This window comes from Hylaeus volcanicus, chromosome 6, assembly GCF_026283585.1.
Source record: "Hylaeus volcanicus isolate JK05 chromosome 6, UHH_iyHylVolc1.0_haploid, whole genome shotgun sequence".
NCBI classification, from domain to species: domain Eukaryota; kingdom Metazoa; phylum Arthropoda; class Insecta; order Hymenoptera; family Colletidae; genus Hylaeus; species Hylaeus volcanicus.
Genome location: NC_071981.1, coordinates 7,308,975 through 7,330,978, shown reverse-complemented (window position 1 = coordinate 7,330,978; position 22,004 = coordinate 7,308,975). Strand labels below are relative to the sequence as shown.

General features: G+C 36.8%; 1 protein-coding gene across 4 annotated transcripts in view; it reads left to right on the top strand.

Moving 5' to 3' along the window:
• LOC128878174 (insulin gene enhancer protein ISL-1) overlaps positions 1 to 22,004 on the top strand; it is a 67,174-nt gene that overhangs the window by 29,378 nt on the left and 15,792 nt on the right. For 2 of the 4 annotated variants that reach the window (XR_008457351.1, XM_054126158.1), the window contains exons 1-3: positions 14,049 to 14,544; positions 15,215 to 15,401; positions 20,793 to 21,097. Coding sequence is in view for 3 of the 4 variants with exons in the window: in XM_054126158.1 (XP_053982133.1) it covers positions 14,397 to 14,544; positions 15,215 to 15,401; positions 20,793 to 21,097 (640 nt within the window). In the remaining variant the exon portion in view is untranslated. Of the gene's footprint in view, positions 1 to 14,048; positions 14,545 to 15,214; positions 15,402 to 20,792; positions 21,098 to 22,004 lie in introns of those variants that run through there. The other 2 variants (XM_054126159.1, XM_054126160.1) reach the window with 1 other exon arrangement.

Below are 22,004 nucleotides of genomic sequence, written 5' to 3'. Positions count from 1 at the left end.
ATTGGAATTATTATTACCTTCATCCATCCTAAGTGGAATTCTTCCTAAATTGTCCAAGGTAATTGAACTTGAAATTCAATTACTCCAATTAGATCAAATAATTGAATTTAGAGTTATTATTTACCATCATCCATCCTGGGTGGAATCTTTTCTAGATTCTCCAAGGTAATTGAACTTGAAATTCAATTACTCCAATTAAATCTAATCAAATAATTAAATTTGGAATTATCACTATCTTCGCAAAATGTCCTCTGCTATAAAGCTTGCGTGAAATTTCATCTCTGTGTGTCCGTGATTTCTCTATAACTTATTTTAATAGAATTTATTTCAGCAGCTTCATATGTGCTGGAAAGCATTCGTTTCACGATTACAGAAAATTTCGAGGGGTGATTTTGTATATAACGGAGAGTTACGATTTAATCGACCCAGTAGAGTTCAGCGAGCGAGCATCGAAGTCTCCGCGTTCTTAATATAATAACTTAACTTAATAACCGCGACGCGAACGTAACCTCTAAACTCGAGATTAAATATTAGTAACGCAGTTTCCAAGCAATGTCAGTTTTATTAAATGAAAGAAAAGAACTTTTCGAGTCAAATTTACTCGTTTTGGTTAGTTGCGCAACAGCCTAATTCCAGAGACATACTGAATTGAAAATTGGTCATGCGATAGCAGCGCCAAAAATGCGCTAAAAGAAAAAAAGTGTTGTGGATCACGTGATTTTTTATATATAGTAATTTTTGGAAAAATAAAGTGACATAAAATTTTTTGTAAAGTTTAGATCCAAATAAACAATGTACACTATTTATTTTTATTAATTTCTGTTTTTATTTCCTACTAAACAAAATTTTCCTGTTAACGCATTTTTGGCGCTACTAGACTCCATATCGAAGCATCCGATTGCAGAATGGAAAGAAATGGAGGAAAATAATTAAAAGTTGCACTTACTCGGTTGTCCCAGAAGTTCCCGGACACTTGTTACTAATAAATCATTTTATAATAACATTATAATCGAACAATAATTATTCTTCAAAATAAATGCCATCGCTTCTGAACATTTTCATCCATTTTTCTGCCAATTGTTCAATTCCGATTTGGATCAAATATCACAAAGAATTTTAATGAATTCAAAGATCAAGTATCCGGGAACTTATGGGACAACCTAGTATACCATATTCCAACACTGTCTTCGCCATAATTTGTCCCGCGTTGCCATTATGCGTCACTCTTTTTTAAAACGATACAAATTGGAAAGCATTAGGTTTAGGTTCGTTGGAAAACATTATGTTATTCCAGAACTCCGAGTCTAACTTGATTGTCTAGTACCTCGCGTTACTTCTGGCCTTCTTCTTGCACGAACGCCTTCTTCTTGCACGTGGAAAACATGTTGGAAAACATTATTTTATTCTGAAACTCCAAATCTAACTTGATTCTCTAGTACACCTCGCGTTACTTCTGAGAACGCCTTCTTTCTCTGTCTTTCTTTCGCCTTCTTACAGACGCACACTCGGTGTTCTAAAAATGTAAAAGCAAAGCACGTTTCTCAAGAGTTTTTCGGGCGCAGTAACGAAGATGCCCTAATTTATTGTTCGAAGCGGGTCTCTAATACTGTTGTTTCAAAATACACGACCGGAGTGTGGTTTGATCAACTTTCACTAATGTATCACCGCTGGGAGCAGTGTTGGTAGTCAATAAAATTTAATTTACACGTCGACATGTCTCGCGGAGAAATAAGGAACAAGGAGGAGAGGATGAATAATTATGCGACAGTAAAATTTCATCAAAGGCGCGCTTTAAATTGGATGAATTTTAATTAAACGGACGGAAATAGCTGAATTTGAGGCAATCATCGAGATTAAAATAGATTGCGTATTATGCAGTTGTGTGTCAAATATTATTATCAAATGTTAGCATATAATTATTAAATCTATAATCTAACACAATATAAATTTGACAATAGCAAAACTTGTAAATCTAAAAACATCATATAATGGTCACTTATCTGGCAATTATGTTTATATTTTCAAGTTTAAAATGGATTGCAGTTGTGTGTCAAATGTTATCATATAATTACTAAATCTGTAATCTAACACAATATATAGTAAATTTGACAATAGCAAAACTTTTAAATTTAAAAATATCTTACGATGCACACTGATATCTGTCTATTATTTTTAGTTTTCAAGTTTAAAATAAATTGCAGTTGTATGTAAAATGTTAGCATATAATTATTAAACCTATAATCCAACACAATATAAATTTAACAATAGCAAAACTTTAAAATTTTTAAATATCTTACTAAATATCTTACAAAACTCCTACTAACTCACAAGTCGCACAAAAGAAAAGGGAATAATTCGACAAATAAAATAAATAAACCCGTAAAAGAGCATGCTGGATGACATTAAGACTGACGATGATTCGCCACACAGATTTCGTCAGTAGCGAGCTACTATAAAATCTTCTCTCTTTTCACACTTTTTTTTCTTCCGTCGTGATCCCATCCCTCCTCAGCGTTATCCTTTCAAGTGTCCCAGCCTGGCTGCCAATCAATCCTCCCTAAATATCATAGATAACACAAATTTTCACCAACATACAAAGTCGAGGTCGATCCATGAAAAAACGAGTTAAAAATTCGGATTTTAATAAAATACCACCCCCTTTCCAAATAACAAATTGTTATCCTGTCGTGTCGAGTCTGATTAATTCATAGATCCCAGGAATTAATTAATTTCGAATTATTAATGGCATGTATGCACAAACATGAATCGTTTGAAGCATTTCGATTCCTCTCAAACAGCCATAACAATTTAAATTCTAATAAATTACCTCCTCCTTTCAAAATAATAAATTGTTATCCTGTCGTGTCGAGTCTGATTAATATCCCTAACGACAAGTATGCACAAACATTGAATCATTTGAAGTTTTTAGATTCCTTTCGAACAACCATAACAATTTTAATTTGAATAAATTTCCTCCTTCTTTCCAAAATAACAAATTGTTATCCTGTCATATCGAGTCTCATTAATACATAGATCCCAGGAATTAATTAATTTTTAATTATTAATATCCCTAACAGCAAGGATGCACAAATATGAATCGTTTGAAGTTTTTCGATTCCTCTCGAACAGCCATAATATTCAAGTCGACGAGTCGCGGAGTTCCATGCATTATTCATGGTTTCCAGAAATTACCATTGTCGATGCAGCGCGAAATTTTTATCGTCCACACTCGTTACAAACGCGTATCGCGAAACCTGCCTGAAATGTCATTTTTCCTAAATGCAATTCACACTGCGCCGCCGGGTAATCGTTAAACTCTCAATTTGCTTTGTCAACGAGCCGACCGATAAGATTTTAGAAACGCGCGAGGCATTCCCCGACTTAGGCGGCAGGTTTACCACAAACGACGCCGAAGGTCGTTCGATTTATATTTGAAGCGTGTCGTTTTCATTTACGCGACAGCTGTGTGTTTATGCTGATATTTGTTTATTTATTCGATGTCTGTATTGCGGCGGAAGGTTGAGTGAGTTGAAGTGATGGAAAAGGAAATAGAAATGTAAAATAGAATTATACACACATGTTCTTGCATCATGTTACAGAAATTTAGTGTATACCTCGATGTAAAAATGTTGAATTTATACATCATAATGGAATCAGAGTTTTCTAATATAGAATTGAAATTTTCACTGGATAGTGTGGTTTCTTTGTTTACATCGCTGTTGATGTATAACAAATTTTGGATACATTGGATGAAATTTTGGAGTGAAGACTCTATTTTTATAATCAATTTTTTTAGAGCAAATTCTTCCAATTGTTTAGTGTATAGTTTTATAGCATTAAAATTCTTGGTGTGCATGTTATAACATTGAATGAAAGTTTATATAATCTTGGTTTACTTCGTACTGTATGGATAACGTTCTTGTCGACAGTCACCCTTATCGGGGGCTAAATTATCCTTAATCGTTTGACCCTTTCAAGCAGTCAAAATTTAGAAATTCAACATGGTGGCTCCAATATGGCGGAACAAAATGAAAAAGAGGCAATAGAAAACTAAACAAAACCGTTCCTTTCGAACGGTTTCCATGAAACTTGGTACACAAGACTATTTGAAGTCCTTGATTCTAAACCTGAACTCGAAATTTAGAAATTTAACATGGTGGCTCCAATATGGTGGAACAAAATGAAAAAGAGACAGTAGAAACCTAATCAAAACAGTTCCTTTCGAACGGCTTTTATGAAACGTGGCATACAAGAGTATTTGAAGTTCTTGATTCCAAATTTGAACTTGAAATTTAGAAATTCAACATGGTGGCTCCAATATGGCGGAACAAAATGAAAAAGAGACAGTAGACTATTAACCAAAATTGAGTAAAACTGTGCAAAATTAAATTAAGCTGAACAAAACTCAGGAAAACTGACAAACACAAAACAATATTTTTAACTGAAGAGAAAATTGAAGAAAACAAAGATCGCTTCAACTGGAGGCAAAATTGAAGAAAACTGATCTGAACGATAGAAAATTGAACATAACTGTATAAAATTGTAACGAACTAAAGAAAACTGAAGCAAAACTGAAGAAAACTAAAACTAACTCTTTAAAGTGAAGTACACTGGAACTAGCACTGCACAGTGAAACAATCTGAAGTAAACTGAAGCTAACTCTTCAAACTAAAACAAAACTGAAGTAAACTGAAACTAACTCTTCAAAGTGAAACAAACTGAAGTAAACTGAAAGTAACTCTTCAAACTGAAACAAAGTGAAGTAAACTGAAGTAAACTAAAACAAACTGCTATCTCCTTCACCTAAATCAATTCTCATACACATCGAACTCCCCAAAATTGATCCTCCTCCCTTACTCAACCTAACCCAACATTCCCAACCTTGATAACCTTTGCGATTCACGCCGTATGTCGTTGACGTGTTCGTTTGAGAAGGACAGGGCGCAGGGTTGCTCCCCGTAATGTCATAAATCCGAGCGTTCCATATTTATAAGAGCCGGAGGAGTATTGAGGCGCATCGGTGCATCGGTGTATCGGCGCACAGCCAGCGCCACGAAGATACAAGGTGGTTGTCGTCTCTGGGAGCTAATGGGACGCCGCCGACACTCTCCTCTCTTTCGAATCTCTTTGATCCTGGCCGAACTTGCCCTTGCCTCTGCCTTCGCGACTCCTGTCCTCCTTCTGCTTCCCCTCGCACCCCCCTCTCCGACCCCATCCCCCGCCACCTCCTCTTGTTCCCGATTCTCCAACGTCTTGACCTTATCCGCAGGCCTCCTCGGGATCTTCATGGTGGTCGCGGGTCTCATGCGTGTATAGTGTTGCCCGGAGACGATACGCTGGAAATGATCAATTTTTGCGTCGCCTGGAAGCCCTCGGTCATTTGTCACGTTACTTTGTACTCGGTGACGTTACTGCCGCTGGCGGGACGCGCCGTGATAATTATTCCCTCTCCGCCGTTTGCATAATTACGTGGTGAGTTTTTCGTGTCCGGCTTTGAGTCATTTTCGAGAATTCGGAATGATTATAAATTTAGATTTTTGTGGTGTATAGTCTTGCTGTGATGTGGATCCGTGGATAAATTTGTTTGGACTTTTTATAGTTGTTTTTATGGATTGTTTAATGGAGGGAATGATTTTATTTGGGTGGATTTCAATTTTTTGAATTTTGGATAATGTAGTTTGTGGTGGATCCAGTATTATTTCGCAGTGGTGATTGAATTACGACGTATAATTCAAGTAATTGAATATAGAATTGAATTCCTCTTAAATCATCCAAGATAATTGAACTTGAAATTCAATTACTCTAATGAGATAAAATAATTGAATTTAAAATTATTATTACCTTCATCCACCCTGGGTAGAATCCTTCCTAAATTATCCAAGATAATTGAACTTAAAATTCAATTACTCCAATTAAATCTACTCAAATAATTGAATTTGGAATTAATCACTACCTTCACCCATCCCGTAAAACTAATTTCAAACTCAAACTACTCGAACCTTACTCCATTTCGAAAATTCCTCAAAGACAAAAAGCGATCATCATTAGACCACCTTTTCCCGCCTTTTTTCCTGTTTTTATCCGACGTTCGTTACTCTTGATTATAATTCAGGTCAAATTCCCCAGCGTTCTTACCGTGTACGTATGTATGTCGTCGGTCTCCTGCTCCTTTTCTCTCTTCTTAAATCTTATCCGCACACAGTTGAGACCTTTCAGGGTGGCCGTAAATCTCAACCCTTTTCCATGCGCATTTACATCTGGCTGTACCCGCCGGGACCGAGCAAAAAGAAGGAAAGCTCATCTGTAAGCTTATCCGCGCTATCGTGTACGCCGCGCAGGACGTTCTTCTTATTTTCCCAACCGGTTGGGAAACGTTCGAGGGACCCTTGTTTTTACCGGTTTCGAGGTAAAATTTCGAGAAGACGGAAGCCCGCTCAGACCACTCCGCGATCCTCGTTCGATCGTAAAATTATACCATTGACATCCATCGATTTTCATGCTCGCTTTTTTTTTAATCAAACAGAGTTTGCTTGCTTTTAGTGTGCTATATTTACAGTGCTTTATTGTTTATAGCGCCAAGAAAGTATATGGGTTAGGAAAGAGTTTGTTTTGTTTTTATGTAATTTGATTTAATTTGACGTTCTTGTTTCATAATATAGGATTATATATGCAAGATAAATATTTAATCACCTCTCTTTTCAACGTAGACAAAATTAAGAATGAAACTGAGTATAATATAAAGGACAAATTTCTTTCAAATGAATTTTATTTTGAGGTTATGTACTAATTTCTAAAGCTAACCTCAAACCGCGGATAAAACACGCTTCAAAACGAACATAAACTCAAACACGTAAAAATATACGTATATAAAAAGGAACACAAAAGCTTTCTACGATAATAATTAATAGACCGCATTACTTTTAGACAGATAAAACCTATTTATCGCATACAAAACGAGTATTTTAGGCATGTTTGTATGAACCAATTAAAGTTGCGCGTGTCTCCGAATAGATGGCGGTCGGGTTTCTCGCAATAATCGCGCGGGATTTAAATCGTGGCTTTGAATATAGTGACAACGCAATATAAGAATAAACAAAACAGAGTCACACGCATTAAACTGTAAATTAAAACAAATGGAATCCTGACATATAATCTACGGATAAAATAATTTGTTTCTGGAGAACTTAACTGCTTGGATATTTATAGACGACACTAAAATAGTAAATAATGGAAACATCCCATTTTATAATTATTTACGACGACATAAGTTTCTTTTTATGCAGCGGCAAAGTTTTAGCCACTGATCGTAGAAAAGGGGTCACCGTAAGCGCAGTAGCTGCAAATACGGTGTTTATCGCGCATGCCAGTGCGAACGGATAGCATTTTGTGCTTGAATTTATCAAACGATAATGCAAATTACCGTCTATCGGCAGCCTCGTGTGCACTCCGACGTTTACTTTAATTTAGATGTCGCAACGATTTAGGCGTCGAAACTGCTCGCGTAAAAATATTATGTCGCTCTGTTTACATTTTAAACGCGCGAAATATTTTACGAAAACGACGACTCCTCTGCGTTCGTTTATTTATTCGGCGATAGAACGTGTCGCGATATGGATGAAATTGATGGCGGCGAATTAAGAAATACACGACTTTTAAATTTAAGAAAATAGAGCTGAATATTTTAAACGAAGTTGTTTTGTTTTATTTAATATACCGGTTTTTGGTTTTCTTTAAGTTTTTTGCAACTTTAAATTTGTATTCTCGTACTAATCTTCGACTGTAATAGCAATTAACCCTTTGCGCTCGAGGCATTGTTCTATAGAATCAAATCCGGTCCATTTTTATAATAAATTTCTGTAAAACCAAAAAACTCTACTTAGAAAAACATTCGTGACTCAATGATTTATTATTACAATTTATAATTAGCTGTATTGTGATATCAGTAAAATTAAAACTGTACGTTCAAAGAGTCACTTTTAAATTACATATGTTGCCCTAGAAGCGCCACTCGAGCGCAAAGGGTTAAATATTCATAAAATTGTATATTTGTTTCGTAGCAAAGTTTCATTTTATTTTATAAGAGTTCTAGTTTAGTTGAATGAAATTATTACGAGGCGTTTCACTATGCGTCGTGAGAATACATGAAATAGATTTATTTAACTACAACTCTGCCTCGTTAACCACGATTACGATTGCATAATAGTTCGAGATTTAAATATAGCGCCTAAAATCACACACTCGAGCTCCCCTTGCACAAACCTTTGAATAATCTTCATTGCCAGTCGTATTTCATTTCTGGCGTTTATTTCCCTCGGTAATAAGCCGCGGAAGTATTCAAACATATTTCACGAAACGCATTAGAAAACAGATTAGAGGGCGATTTATCGTCAACTAGATACGCGGATTTGACAACCACTGGCGTGGTATTTCATACCGGCTGTAATTATAATTTATAGTTCTTCACTCCGACTATATTTCAAAGACAACTTCTTTCTGTTACGAATCTGTGGGCACGTGGTTCCATGGTTTTTATAATCTTTAAATATATCGCAGGAATAATCGCAGATTTATTTTTTATATAACCTGTATTATATTACTAACAGTGATGGGCAAAACCCTAGATTTTGAATAAATCTGAAGTTTGCCGATGTGTTTGTTTCGTTTCCTTCTTTGGAAAATGTTCAAAAGAGGAAACGAAACAAACATATCGGCAAACTTCAGATTTATTCGAAACCTAGGATTTTCCCCATCACTGTTACTAGGCTGGCCAAAAAGTTCGTTCGGATTTTGTTGGTAACACGACGTTGTGTTCATGCGAGACGTTTGTAGGGACGCTACATCGCGTTAAGGGACGCTAGAGAGAGTTTGTGGGGAGAGCTTAGGTGTCTACCAAGAAATAGAGAGCTACGAGTTTTGTTTTCGGAGAATTATATTTTATTTTCTATGTTGTCTATGCGACACGTTCAAACGCGTTTCTTTGAATGAGGAAGAATCAAGCTCTTCTTTGTCTGTTACAAAAAGGAGAGGGGACGCCACTTTAAACTAAACTTACCAACTAAGTAACAAAAACTTACTAGCTAACTAACCTATAGTGCTGCGATCCGATCTAGGGACTTTTCCGCCACAAGTTACGCAAGGATTGTCTTTCCAACAATACGCAGTGAATAAAATAAATAGATTTTCGTGATTTTTTCATAACCAGGAATAGAATTTGAAGCGACGTGAATCAGCGGTCGCGAATGCGTTAATAAAACGAAAGAAACTTTTGAGACGACCCAATATTCTGTTAGGGTTATTAAAAGGAGGCAACATAATCATATGGAAATTTAATTAGATCACTAAGGAATAGACATAACTATACATTGAGGAAATAAAGTAAAATAAACGTATTATACTACGTATTGAAAACTCGCACAGTGAAGCGACGCCACGAGGGCAAGGAGAAGTACGGGAGAGACAGCAAAACAAAAGGACAATGCTGCCAACTTACACGGGCCGAATAACCCTTCACATTCAATGAGAACAGTGATGGGTAAAAGCCTAGATTTCGAATAAATCTGAAGTTTGCCGATATGTTTATCTCGGAGATACCTTCACATTTTAGGCCATATCTCGAGTTAGAAACGTCCGATTGGGTCGCGCAAGATGCCATATTAAAGGTAATCAAATTTACAACAATTTCTTCTTATACTGTTTTCCAATCGGTTCAATAGTTTAAGTGTCACAGATCAATATATATGAAAAACTTCGATATTTCGGCTAAAATAGAACACAAAAATGTCTTCCATGGGCCAAATAACCCTTCATATTCAATGAGAACAGTGATGGGCAAAACCCTAGGCTTCGAATAAATCTGAAGTTTGCCGATATGTTTGTCTCGTTTCCTCTCTTGAATATTTTCCAAAAGAGGAAACGAGACAAACACATCAGCAAACTTCAGATTTATTCGAAGCCTAGGGTTTTGCCCATCACTGTCGTAGACTACATTCGTCCATAATGATCCAAAGTATCAATTATCCCAGACCTAACCCTACTATTCCAAGCTCTGCTAACTTTGCTTCAAACTATCAAAACAATCCTCCCTGAGAATTCTCGCTACCTAACCTCTGTCTTCTCATGTCAGTCCACCAGTTCGTGGACTACATTCGTCAATAACGAGCCAAAGTATCAATCATCCCAGACCTAGCCTTACTACTCCAAACTGCTAACTTCGCTTCAAATTATCAGAAAAATCCTTCCTGAGAATTCTCCTTACTTAACCTTTATCTTCCCAAGTGTAACGGAATCAGGAGTGAACGTAAAGGAAAGTAAAACTGAATTGCGTAAAGTAAAGGCACGTGTACTTTATTCGGCGTCCGATACTCGAATGGCATCGCCAACGGTTTGCGATCGTCAAACGTTTTTCGGCGCGTCGTGCTCGCCGCGCGTATCGGATTACATTCACCTCGAGATAGGGCCTATACGTTGTATAATCTACGTGCGCAGCAGGATCCTTACACAAGACAGTCCATCAGTTCGTGGATTACAATCGTCAATAATGAGACAAAGTATTAATCATCCCAGACCTAACCTTACTACTCCAAGCTCTGCTAACTTCGCTTCAAATTATCAACAAAATCCTCTCTGAGAATTCTCCTTAACCTCTGTCTTGCCAAGGCAGTGCATCAGTTCGTGGACTACATTGGTAGCCATCAATAATACAATCAACGGACGATTGACGTCGCTGTCTTTGCGTATTTGCGTAATTATTTAAAGTGATAAGGAAAAATATTACATCCTTATTACACTACTATGTGATGCTCCATTATTACAATTCTCTACGCTGTCATCGCTTGCTTGTTTTATTACATCGCATGGGGCTCTCTTTTCCCCATATCGCATTACTATGTGTAACATCGATTTACTATACTTATATGATTCTTTCTCATTATGTTTCCATCAGTTGGTGGACTACACTCGTGAATAATAAGCCAAAGTATCAATCATCCCAGACCTAACGCTATTATTCCATGCTAACTTCGCTCCAAATTATCAAAACAATCCTCCCTGAGAATTCTCCCTACCTAACCACTCTCTTCCCAGCCAATCCATCAATTGGTGGACTACATTGGTAACCATAAATAATACAATCAACGGACGATTGACGTCGCTGTCATCGCTTGCTTGTTTTATTACAGCGCATGGGGCTCTCTCCCATATCGGACTACTATGTATAACATCGATTTACTGCACTTATATGATTCTTTCTCATTATGTTTCCATCAGTTGGTGGACTACACTCGTGAATAATGACCCAAAGTATCAATCATTCCAGACCTAACCCTACTATTCCAAGCTCTGCTAACTTCGCTCTAAATTATCAACAAAATCCTCCCTGAGAATTCTCTGTAGGAAGCATTTAAAAATCGCGACATCTATTATGTATATTATAAACTTAACGTCTTCGAGGTCTTGTGTTATCCATTCGTGTTCTGACCTCCGAGTCACGCTCATAGAAATAAACACATCAAGCAAACTATCCAACTAAATAACTATCCAAAATTCTCCCTACCTAACCTCTGTCTTCCCAATGCAATGCATCAGTTCGTGGATTACAATCATCAATAATGAGCCAAAGTATCAATCATCCCAAACCTAACCTTACCACTCCAAGCTCTACTAACTCCCCTCCAAATTATAAAAAAAAATCCTCCCTCACCTCTCTCTTCCCAATGCAGCCCATCAGTTCATGTATTACAATCGTCCAAACAGAGAAAAACGAATACCCAAGGAGCGTCGAGAGCGGGAAGTGTCGATACCAGTCGCGGCGTCTGCTCCACTGTCGAGTGCATCGCTCTGAAATTAGTCGAGGCGCGTTTGCGCCGTGCACGGACCACAGAAGAAGTCCCGTTGGGGGTGGTAGGAGCAAGGGTGGGGGCCGGTAAGAGTGGAAGGACGAACGGGAGACGCAGGTGGGCGGAGCGTGGCGCTGCGGGGCAGCTCGTGGCTCCGCCCAGATTCCCGAGGTCGTAACCATCAAGTCGGCGCCTGGCGTCCTCGCCTCTCGTCGCGAAATGCATTTCTGCGCGGCGTTCGAGAACCTCGAGTCTTATCGGTACGACCAGCGAGATGTTCGATAAATTTCGGCGCGCCATCTCGCGTCAGTCCTCTCCTCTCGCCCCTAAATCTGACGGCTGTCGCAATATTGTCCCTCGAAGTGCCGCAAACGTCCTTTTTCGTCGCTTGTTTATTTCACCGGTGCTCGTTTCGTTCGAGCCATCGCTCCGTTTTGATGTTTTCATTGCGATGCCGCACGACTGACGAATTTCGCAAGGTGGTTTCTGGAGTATACGCCATTGGTGCTTTGGGGTTGGTTGGTTGGTTGGTTCAGTAACTAGAAACTTTTTTGCAGAGGGTTTAATTGTTTGATGACCTGATTTTCCGATTTCAAGACCTCTTTGTCTAGCCTCACTTGATGTAGGGCTAGTGAGGATTGAGGAAATAAGCGACTTGATTGATTTACTCCAGGAATTCTCAGCTTTCGATTCTTAGTGGTAGATTGTGAATTTTTCTAGTAATTATATATCTGGAAAAAAGATGGCGTTGAACTTTGGAATTCTCGTAGCAAAAGCTGTGGTCTAATGTGGATAGTTCTGGTAATTTCACATTTGGAAGAAAGATGGCGTCGAACCTTTGAGTTCTGATAGTTAAAGCTGTGATCTAATATGAATAATTCTGTTAATTTCACATTTGTAAAAAAGATGGCGTCGAACCTTTGAAATTCTCATAGAAAAAGCTGTGATCTAATGTGGATACTTTCATTAATTTCTCATTTGTAAGCAAGATGGCGTCGACCCTTTGAATTCTCATAGCAAAAGCTGTGATCTAATGTGAATAGTTTTATTAATTTCACTTCTTTAAAGAAAATGGCGCCGAACTTTGGAATTCTCATAGTAAAACCTGTGATCTAATATGGATAGTTCTGTTAATTTTGTTTTTGTAAAAAAAATGGCGTCGAACCTTAGAATTCTCATAGCCACCGCTCTCCTCTAATCTATATATTTCTGTTAACTTCACATCTGTAAAGAAGGTGGCGTCGAACTAGACTAGCACAAGTACCCAACCCAAGTTAATCGACAGTGGCTACCTCTTCGCGAGGGATTTACATTTATCGTTTCACCCTGTATATGTATTGTGAGAGTGAAAAAGATTTGCTCGAGGACGAGGCTCTCTGACGCTGGTTCCCTTTTACGCGTGAAAGCTTATCGATATCCCCTCGCTGAAATCTCGTCTTCCCTGCTTTTTACCACGCACTCACTCCTGGAACAAAAGACGATGACTGTAATTTTCGCGAGAAGTGTCCGGCTGTGACGAGTCGTCAGCCACAATTAAGGACCGTTTACCTTGAAGAGACTGTGCATTTGCGAACTGTAACAATGGACACCCTTTCGCTTGATCTTTTTTCGTGTTTCACCACCTATGGCGCACGTATCGTTACAATCTGAACGTCACGTGACAACTTAACTGTTGAAGTTTAAAGATATCACGTGGTTCTTATTTCTATTTCTATATCTCGGTCTTTTTGTATATGCAAACTTCTGTTATTTTATTTATTCACATTGATCCTGCAATTCATTGATTCATTGAACAAAAATTCATTGATTATCGTATATTTAATTTCACTACTCAAAGTTTTACTAAGCTCTACGTGGCGAGACTTAGGGTGAAGAGAACAGTGTGCTGGAGTAGCTTTAATTTGAAGAGTAGCTTTAATTTGAAGAGTAGCTTTAACACGTTCACGTCGGCGTGTACCACCGGTGGCTCACGCTAGTGTGTCTATCAGATGGCATGTACCACCGCGCCGCCCCGTAACGAGAATCCCAAATAGCAGCGCCGGCGTGAACGTGTTAACATAAAGTTCGATATTTGTGTATTTGTGATTTTTCCATAATTTCTGCTATCTTTGTCCAATGCAGCTGAAATTTTGTCGAAGTTAAAAATTATAATTTAAGATAAAAACACTCATAGAATCCTACATTCAACAGAGCTTATTTTAATTATATAGAAAACTATATTTTCCGCCTATCAAGATTCTTGGATTTTCACGTTTCTGCAATTATAAATGCCTTGGAAGCTTGCGTTTTAATACGCAAAATAAAAAAAGAGAAACTATCGTCGACGATAAACGCTAATCGTGGTAGTAAACGACGACAAAAGTGGAGGAAAGCCAGTTAAACACAATCGACGGGGCAATCTGATTAGCCAGCGATTGGTAAACCGATGCCCTCGTTAATAATTTATCGACCGACATTCAATCCATTAACATTGATCCCGGCGCTAATACGTGACTAATACGCAACGAGTGGATGGCTTTATAATGATCGATTTAGTGAATAAATGAAACGAGCATTAATATCATGATCGATTATGCACCTTTGCATACTTCAGCTCGCCGTACTCACGTCGAACCCGTTTTTAGCGACGCAACCGTGCAACTTTGTAAATTAATCGTAAATATGGAACGTATCGATTTTATCTTTATGGAAGAAAAATTGCATTTTAGAGGTGAGACTACTTTTTATCATTTTCATCGTTATTTCACTTTCGGGTCTATTTTATTGTACAGTAAAATTCTGTTTATATCAATTTACTGTTCGAGATACAGTTTATATTGCTCATTAGTTCGATATACTGTTCTTTAGCTCATTTTTTAAATGAGAGAAATGATTTCCAATGGCACTTTGATGAAGCTCGGGTAAATAAATTGTTCGTTTGGTTGAAGATTTAATATAACAACTATGAATATTTAGTCCTTGTATATAATTATAGTCCTTAGGAAAAAATTATTAGAAAAATATTCTATAATATAATAAATATGTATTTTTATTTTTGTTATTGTATTTGGTATCAAGGACATATTGCCACTAAATAAAGTATTATTATTATCATTATTATTATTTATAATAAAGACTATTAGGGTGAACCGAAATTTCGTGCGTTTTTGAAAAGCTACAAAATGATATATAACACTTGCAATATAAAATAATTTCAATAGATTCACCCTAATATTTATAACACAAAAAAATTAATGACAGAAGTAGAGAATAAATTATATGAACAATATGCAACTGCATTTAATAATAATGCAGAATAAATACGGCAATCATTAAACATTAATTAACGAGTTTGTATATACAATTATATCTAAGAGAATCGTCTCTTTTTTTATTTCCAGAAAGCACAACTTCGCATTGCGTAGGCTGCGGCGGCCGAATCCACGATCAGTGGATTTTGAGAGTAGCGCCAAATTTGGAATGGCACGCGGCATGTTTGAAGTGCGCGGAGTGCCAGCAGTTTTTGGACGAGCATTGCACCTGCTTCGTACGAGATGGAAAAACCTACTGCAAACGGGATTACGTCAGGTAATGAATTATTCAGCGTTGCTATCGGTAATAAACGGCGAAAGCGTGAGGAAATATTAGTCTTCGAGTTGGAACATAAATTGGATAATTGGATAATTAGCTGATACGTTATCGGAACAATTATTAAGCAAATGAGAAACAAGAGACAATTACTGAATATGTAAGTGGGAGACTCTGGAACGAACTGTGGCGTGAAAATGGTAGCGTAGTGGTAGATTTGCTGTCGTTACCAATTCTCATTGAATATGAAGGGTTATTCGGCCCGTGTAAGTTGGCAGCATTGTCCTTTTGTTCTGCTGTCTTTCCTGTACTTCCCCTTGCACTCACTCTCTCGTGGCGTCGCTTCACGGTGCGTGTTTTTAATATATTGTATAATACGTTTATTTTAAAAGATCGCGAAACAAAACGAACGATACGTTACACACAACGAACGATACGTTAAAATCTATTGATAGGAACGCTGTGGGAGGTTGAACAAAACATCAAGAAGCATTAATAACGTATAATGTACGTCTTCATTATTCACTGCAAATCGAGGTTATGATCGGTGTCAGCGCGATATGTTCAGACTATCGAGAAAGAAAACAATACAGGTGTATTGTAATAATACACATTTTGAATGATTCTTTCTATTTTCAGCTACTTTCGTTTAAGTTTCTTTAAATTCGCATAAATCGCAGCATAGTGATAATGAGCTCCAAGAGTAGACCGATTATCATTGTATTAATCCATTAGAATGTTCATGAATGCATACATGAATGCATTCATGCATTCATGAAATATCAACAATAATATGCAATTTGTATAATTTAGAAGCTAAAGCAGCCTTTCAATCAAGTTTCCACCCTCTCTCTCTTCCTTTTTCCAATCCAATCCATTCCTTTTCCTGTAGTATATATACATTTATCATTATTAATAGTGAACAACTTAAGAGTAGACCGATTATCATCCTATTAATCCATGAATCCATGTTCATGAATGGAAACATTCATGAAATATCAACAATAATATACAATGTGTATAATTTAGAAGCTAAAGCAGCCTTTCATTCGAGTTTCCACTCTCTCTCTCTTTCTTTTTCCAATCCAATCCATTCCTTTTTCTGTAGTATATACATTTACTATATATTTGTAAGGATATTTATTTCGAGGTTCGGCGTAAAACTGTTAAAATTCAAAGACAACAGACAACATATCACAGACAAAATCTAATTAATTAATAAACTAGACTAGACTTAATTAATAAACTAGACTAATTAATAAATTACTAACACAAACATAACTGACAACTATAAAACGTATAAACATACCTAGTGGTTTTAAATATTAACATTCATCCAACATTCACATTACAATACATTTATTATTAATAGCGACAACTTAAAATTGTTAAATGTCTCTGCTGGACGTTCGATAACAGTGGAACGAGAACCGAAGGGAACACCCAGAAGGGAACGTTTTACCCCGGTTGTTTCGACTTTTCGACCAAGACGATAGTAACAACAAACACGCGTCATCGGTGTCTCTCCGTCGCTGGCAAATCCGTGCCGACCGGATACGCCAGTCTTCTTCTTCGTCACGGAGGCATTTCGACGTCCGATGGATCAATGCAAATAAACCGCCTGTCCTCGGCGGAGAAAAATATTTGGCGCAGGTTGCCAAGGGGATCCCCGAATCGACGCTGCCGGTTAAAAAGTCCCGTCTCTCTTTCCGATGACGCCACTCGTTTCGGATTACGTTCGCGAACGCCGCGAAACTCGTGAATCGGCCTCACTGTGCCCCTTCTCTCTATTTGTTTAGATTATTCGCGCGTGTTTAGTCTTTTTATTCTCTCGCCAGTCGGTGGTTTCTCAATTCCAGGTTTAAATTAAAACCTCCTGGTGTTTTTGCGCCTCTCAAACCGATCTGCCATCTTTGGATCGCGAGGAAAGAGTGGACAGAGTGCACGAGACATTCTTTTTCGAGTTATTTCTTAGGTTTGTATATATTCGAATTGTATATAATCGAAATTATTGATAGAGGAGAAGTAAGAAAATTAGGTAAGGAATTTGAATTTGGTCCAGCGCCATCTAAGCAGACGCTATTCTGAAATAAAAATGGCGACATGTCTCATGCGTAGCAACTAAATCCCATATTTCTCTTTTCTTAACGCAATTTTTAATATTAAGGAAAACTAGGACCTTGTAAATTATTCCTTTCAATAATAATCTTCATCTGTTCCTTTGATCCATACAATCTAAAAAGTATAATACCATCTTACCTTGGACATTTATAAAATCAAATAAAAGATATAACAATCTATCCTTATAAAAGACAATTTAACCCTAACAGCAGCGCCATCTTAGCAGACACTACTCTAAATAAAATAAAAATGGCGACATGTCTCATACGTCGCAACTAAATTCCATATTTCTCTTTTCTCAACGCAATTTCCAAAATTAAAAAAAGTAGCAATCTATCCTTATGAAAGATAATTTAAACAAATTCTATTTTACTTACTTATCACTTCCAATGACGAGATTCACCTGATCTACATCATTTCTTCACGAAATATTTTCCATAAACCCAGCCCAAGACAATTAATTCTGCATTCGATTCCGTCGGTTCGACGAAATCACGTGTGAACTGCACTTTTTGTTACGGATGCATTTCTCTGAGCGGACGGCAGCTTCTGCTCAGTATATCTCGGATAAAAATACTCTGAAGAAACGCTCTGTCAGTTCTTACTTTCTTCGTTCCGTTCCCTCCCTCCAATTCTCCCTCGCCGAGGGAGCGTTTTTATTCTGTTTTTATTTCCCTGGAATCTCACCGTTTGCAAATGCGTTCCGAAAAGACCGTATCGCGTGTCGTTGGAGAATGCTACCAGTTTTGCATTAATTACCATATTGCACTCGGCCGGGGCCGTTTTTATTCGCTCCTCAAGATTTCGCGGGTGTACTTGCTTCTTTTGATTTCCTTTGTTCGCGAACTGTGCGATAAATTCGTCTCGCCGAATTAAGCGAAGCCCGTTAAACTAAGTTTAATAAACTTAAACTACTACTTAAACTTACTACGGCCGCCATTTTCTGCAATTTTCCTCGACTATCATGTTTCGTGATAGCTTTAATGTTTAACAAAAACGATTTATTGGATCCGGAATGAAATGGATCGACGTGGATCGTCCTGAATAATCTCGCCCGATCTACGAATTCACGTTTCTACGTTCGAGGGGAATGGAGATGGAAGAAATGGCTACTTCTCGGAGCTGGATTCGAAAATTTGAAAAGAATCACACTAATTTACAGCCAAAACGTACATTCAAATTTTTTTATTAAACTGGACATTATTAAGGATTCGTCACTTATGCGCAAAAAAATGCATTCTTTTTTGCAGCATAGAACAAGGAAGACAAAAAAATTTGTTTAAACCATCAATATTACGTTAAAATTGATATTTCAAACTTTAAAATGCTTTTTCGTATTTTTGTCTAAGATGATTTTTCACTTAGTATCGATACCTTTTGTAAAAAATGCGCATTTTTGTTCAAAGTCGTATAAATCGGTCAGAAAAAATCATAGGACAATTTCTAAAAAAGCGTTTTATAGGTAACATATTGTAGTTTACACAATTTGAGTTGAACTTTTCGAAATAATATTTTTGCATTGACTTTTGAGTTGTTAAAAATACGTAATTTTAAGGAAATTACGTGTTACTTTGTAAAACACAAAACAAAAATACAATAGAAATTTAAGAATCGCATAATAGCACGTTAAAGTTGAAACTTCAAGCTTTAAAACGCTTTTTTAATTTTATTTTTACGATGATTTTTCACCGATTTACAGCTATTGGAATACAGCCTACTTTTTAGGGTTCAAAAGTGTCCCCTATCTTTTTTGTACAAGTGTAGATTGGCCTATAACACTTAAACTATTGAACGGATTGGAAAACAATATAAGAAGAAATTGTTGAAAATTTGATTACCTTTAATATGGCACCTTGCGTGACCCAATCGGAGGTTTCTGACTCGAAATATAGCCTAAAATGTGAATTTTACTCAGAAAAAAATCGAAACAACATTCAAAAATTCATATAAAGCAAACCTGTATATAGAAAAATTTTTCATTGCGATTGCAGAGTTTAATAAGCCAAAATACATAAGAAAAAAATTGTGGCACTGAATGTACACTTTTTTTTAATTTTGTAGACTAGTAAAAAAAATTCAAAAATTCATATAAAAAAACCTATCCATAGAAAAAATTTTCATTGCGATTTTCGAGTTATGCAGTTCAAAATACATAAGAAAAAAATTGTGGCATTGAATGTACATTTCTTTTTTATTTTGTAAACTAGTGTTATTATTGACAAAGCATTCAAAGTAATTAATTCCTTCCAAGCTGTCGTAGAATTCTATTTAATTCCAAATGTCGGAGCAATGTATCGAACGATGCATCAGGAATAGCTAACCATCGCCAACGCAGTGTCAATTATTAGTTGCTAAACATGATTTATCGCCGTCGTCACCTTCCATTTCTTCGCCTTTGCATCGCCTCCGCGTGGTATTCCTTTCATTCCGTTCTATAAACTGAAAAAAATGATTTAACCGATACGTTACGTTGCGTCACGGCTGAACAGCCATCGGAATGTTAACTATTTCAATTAATTATCATCGATACACGGTAACGCAATTACTCGAATAATTGGCAATTGACTGGCTACCACCCGGACTGAATTCCGGATCGCATGAAACTTTCTATTAATAAAATTAGGCAATTTGTCGACTAATGAATGCAATTTACCTCGATCGGAGAAACCTGACACAATTAGTTCAAAAACCGATAATTAACTGCTCCAGGACCGGCCTGTAAGCTCAATTTTGCGGGAAAGTGCGAATACATGAAAGACGACGTAACTAATTGGTATTAATTACGAATAAAGAGGGTTTGTTGCAAATCTCTAATTAACAGAGAGTAAATTATGCCCGATAATTAATAATGCCCGAAAGAATCCTGCAATCCATTAGTTAAATGTCTTATGTTGATTATTTTACACAATTGAGTGCAAGCTTGTCTAAACTTGATTGTGTTACTCGATCTAAACAAACGTTTCACGTTAAAATAAAGGAAGATTATAAATATACACATTATTAATGTTATCTGAAAATTGTCACAAAATAATCGGTGACTAAATTCTCAGAATTTACATTTATCGAGTCGTGAATTTATTTGATAAAAATTAAGTTTAAAGGAAGAAACATGTCACGTATTATTTGGAGGATTTTATGTACGTTCTACACTTATTTTATTTAATATAATTTAGTTTTTTCCATCAATGAACGATTACTGGAATTATTAACGAACCGCGATTGAGTATCCAATTTCCAATGTATTATTAAAGACAATTCGATTTGTTTCAGGCTATTCGGGACGAAATGCGACAAGTGCAGCGAGTGCTTCAGCAAGGACGATTACGTGATGAGAGCAAAGAGCAAGATTTATCACATAAAGTGCTTCCGATGTTCGGCGTGCATGAGGCAGCTGGTACCTGGCGACGAATTTGCCTTGAGACAGGATGGTCTCTTCTGTAGGCATGATCACGACGTCCTGGAAGGCGGAAAACTCTGTTCGGGGGCCGCTGGTGTTCCTGGAAACGAGAACAACAACAACGCTTCACTCATGAACAACAACCACCATCTGCATCCCAACGACGGCTCGATATCAGGTAGAAGAACCATTTTCCTTTCAGTATTTGTCTATGATTATTATAGCTACTTAATATAGTCCGATAATTGAGTCTGTTTTAACTCTGGTCTTTCAAATTACGAATGCTTATTTGGTTTTTCTAGACAAAATTATTATTAGGAATTTATATTTAATCTCTGTAATAGTTTTACATAGTTAAAATGTTCTAATAATCGAATTGTTTCTAATTAGAAACACTAATCTGATTTTTGTAGATAAAATTATACCACGGAATTTAAATTTAATTTCTACAATAATTTTACACACTTAGGATGCTCTAGTAATGGAGTCTTCCAAATTACAAACACTAATCTAATTTTTCTAAACCAAATTACTCCTCAGAATCTAATTTAATTCCTACAATAATTTTACATACTTAGGATGCTCTAGTAATGGAGTCTTCCAAATTACAAACACTAATCTAATTTTTCTAAACAAAATTACTCCTCAGAATTTAAATTCACTTTCTACAATAATTTTATATACTTAAAATGCTCTAATAACCAACTCTTCCCAATCACAAACACAAATCTAATTTTTCTAAACAAAATTACTCCTCAAAATTTAAATTCAATGTAATTTAGCTATTGGTATATCACTCGAAAGAACACGTACGATATTAATCCAAGTAGCAAGTTTCGCGAAACATGATTGGATGGCGTATCCCATGACTTTTATCACGTCGTCAGACGTGCGCAACTAACTTGTGGATTAAATTGCCTGGACACGGGCTATCTAGGCACAAAGACCAAATTTGCGAAAGGGTACGCGCTCGAGGGGAGGCTCAAAGGGCCCTCCTGACATAACGGTATTGTGTTAGGATCACCGGGGTCATAATTAGGTGTTGATAATTGAAGCCGCTAAGACCTGGAAGGCTTGACCACTTC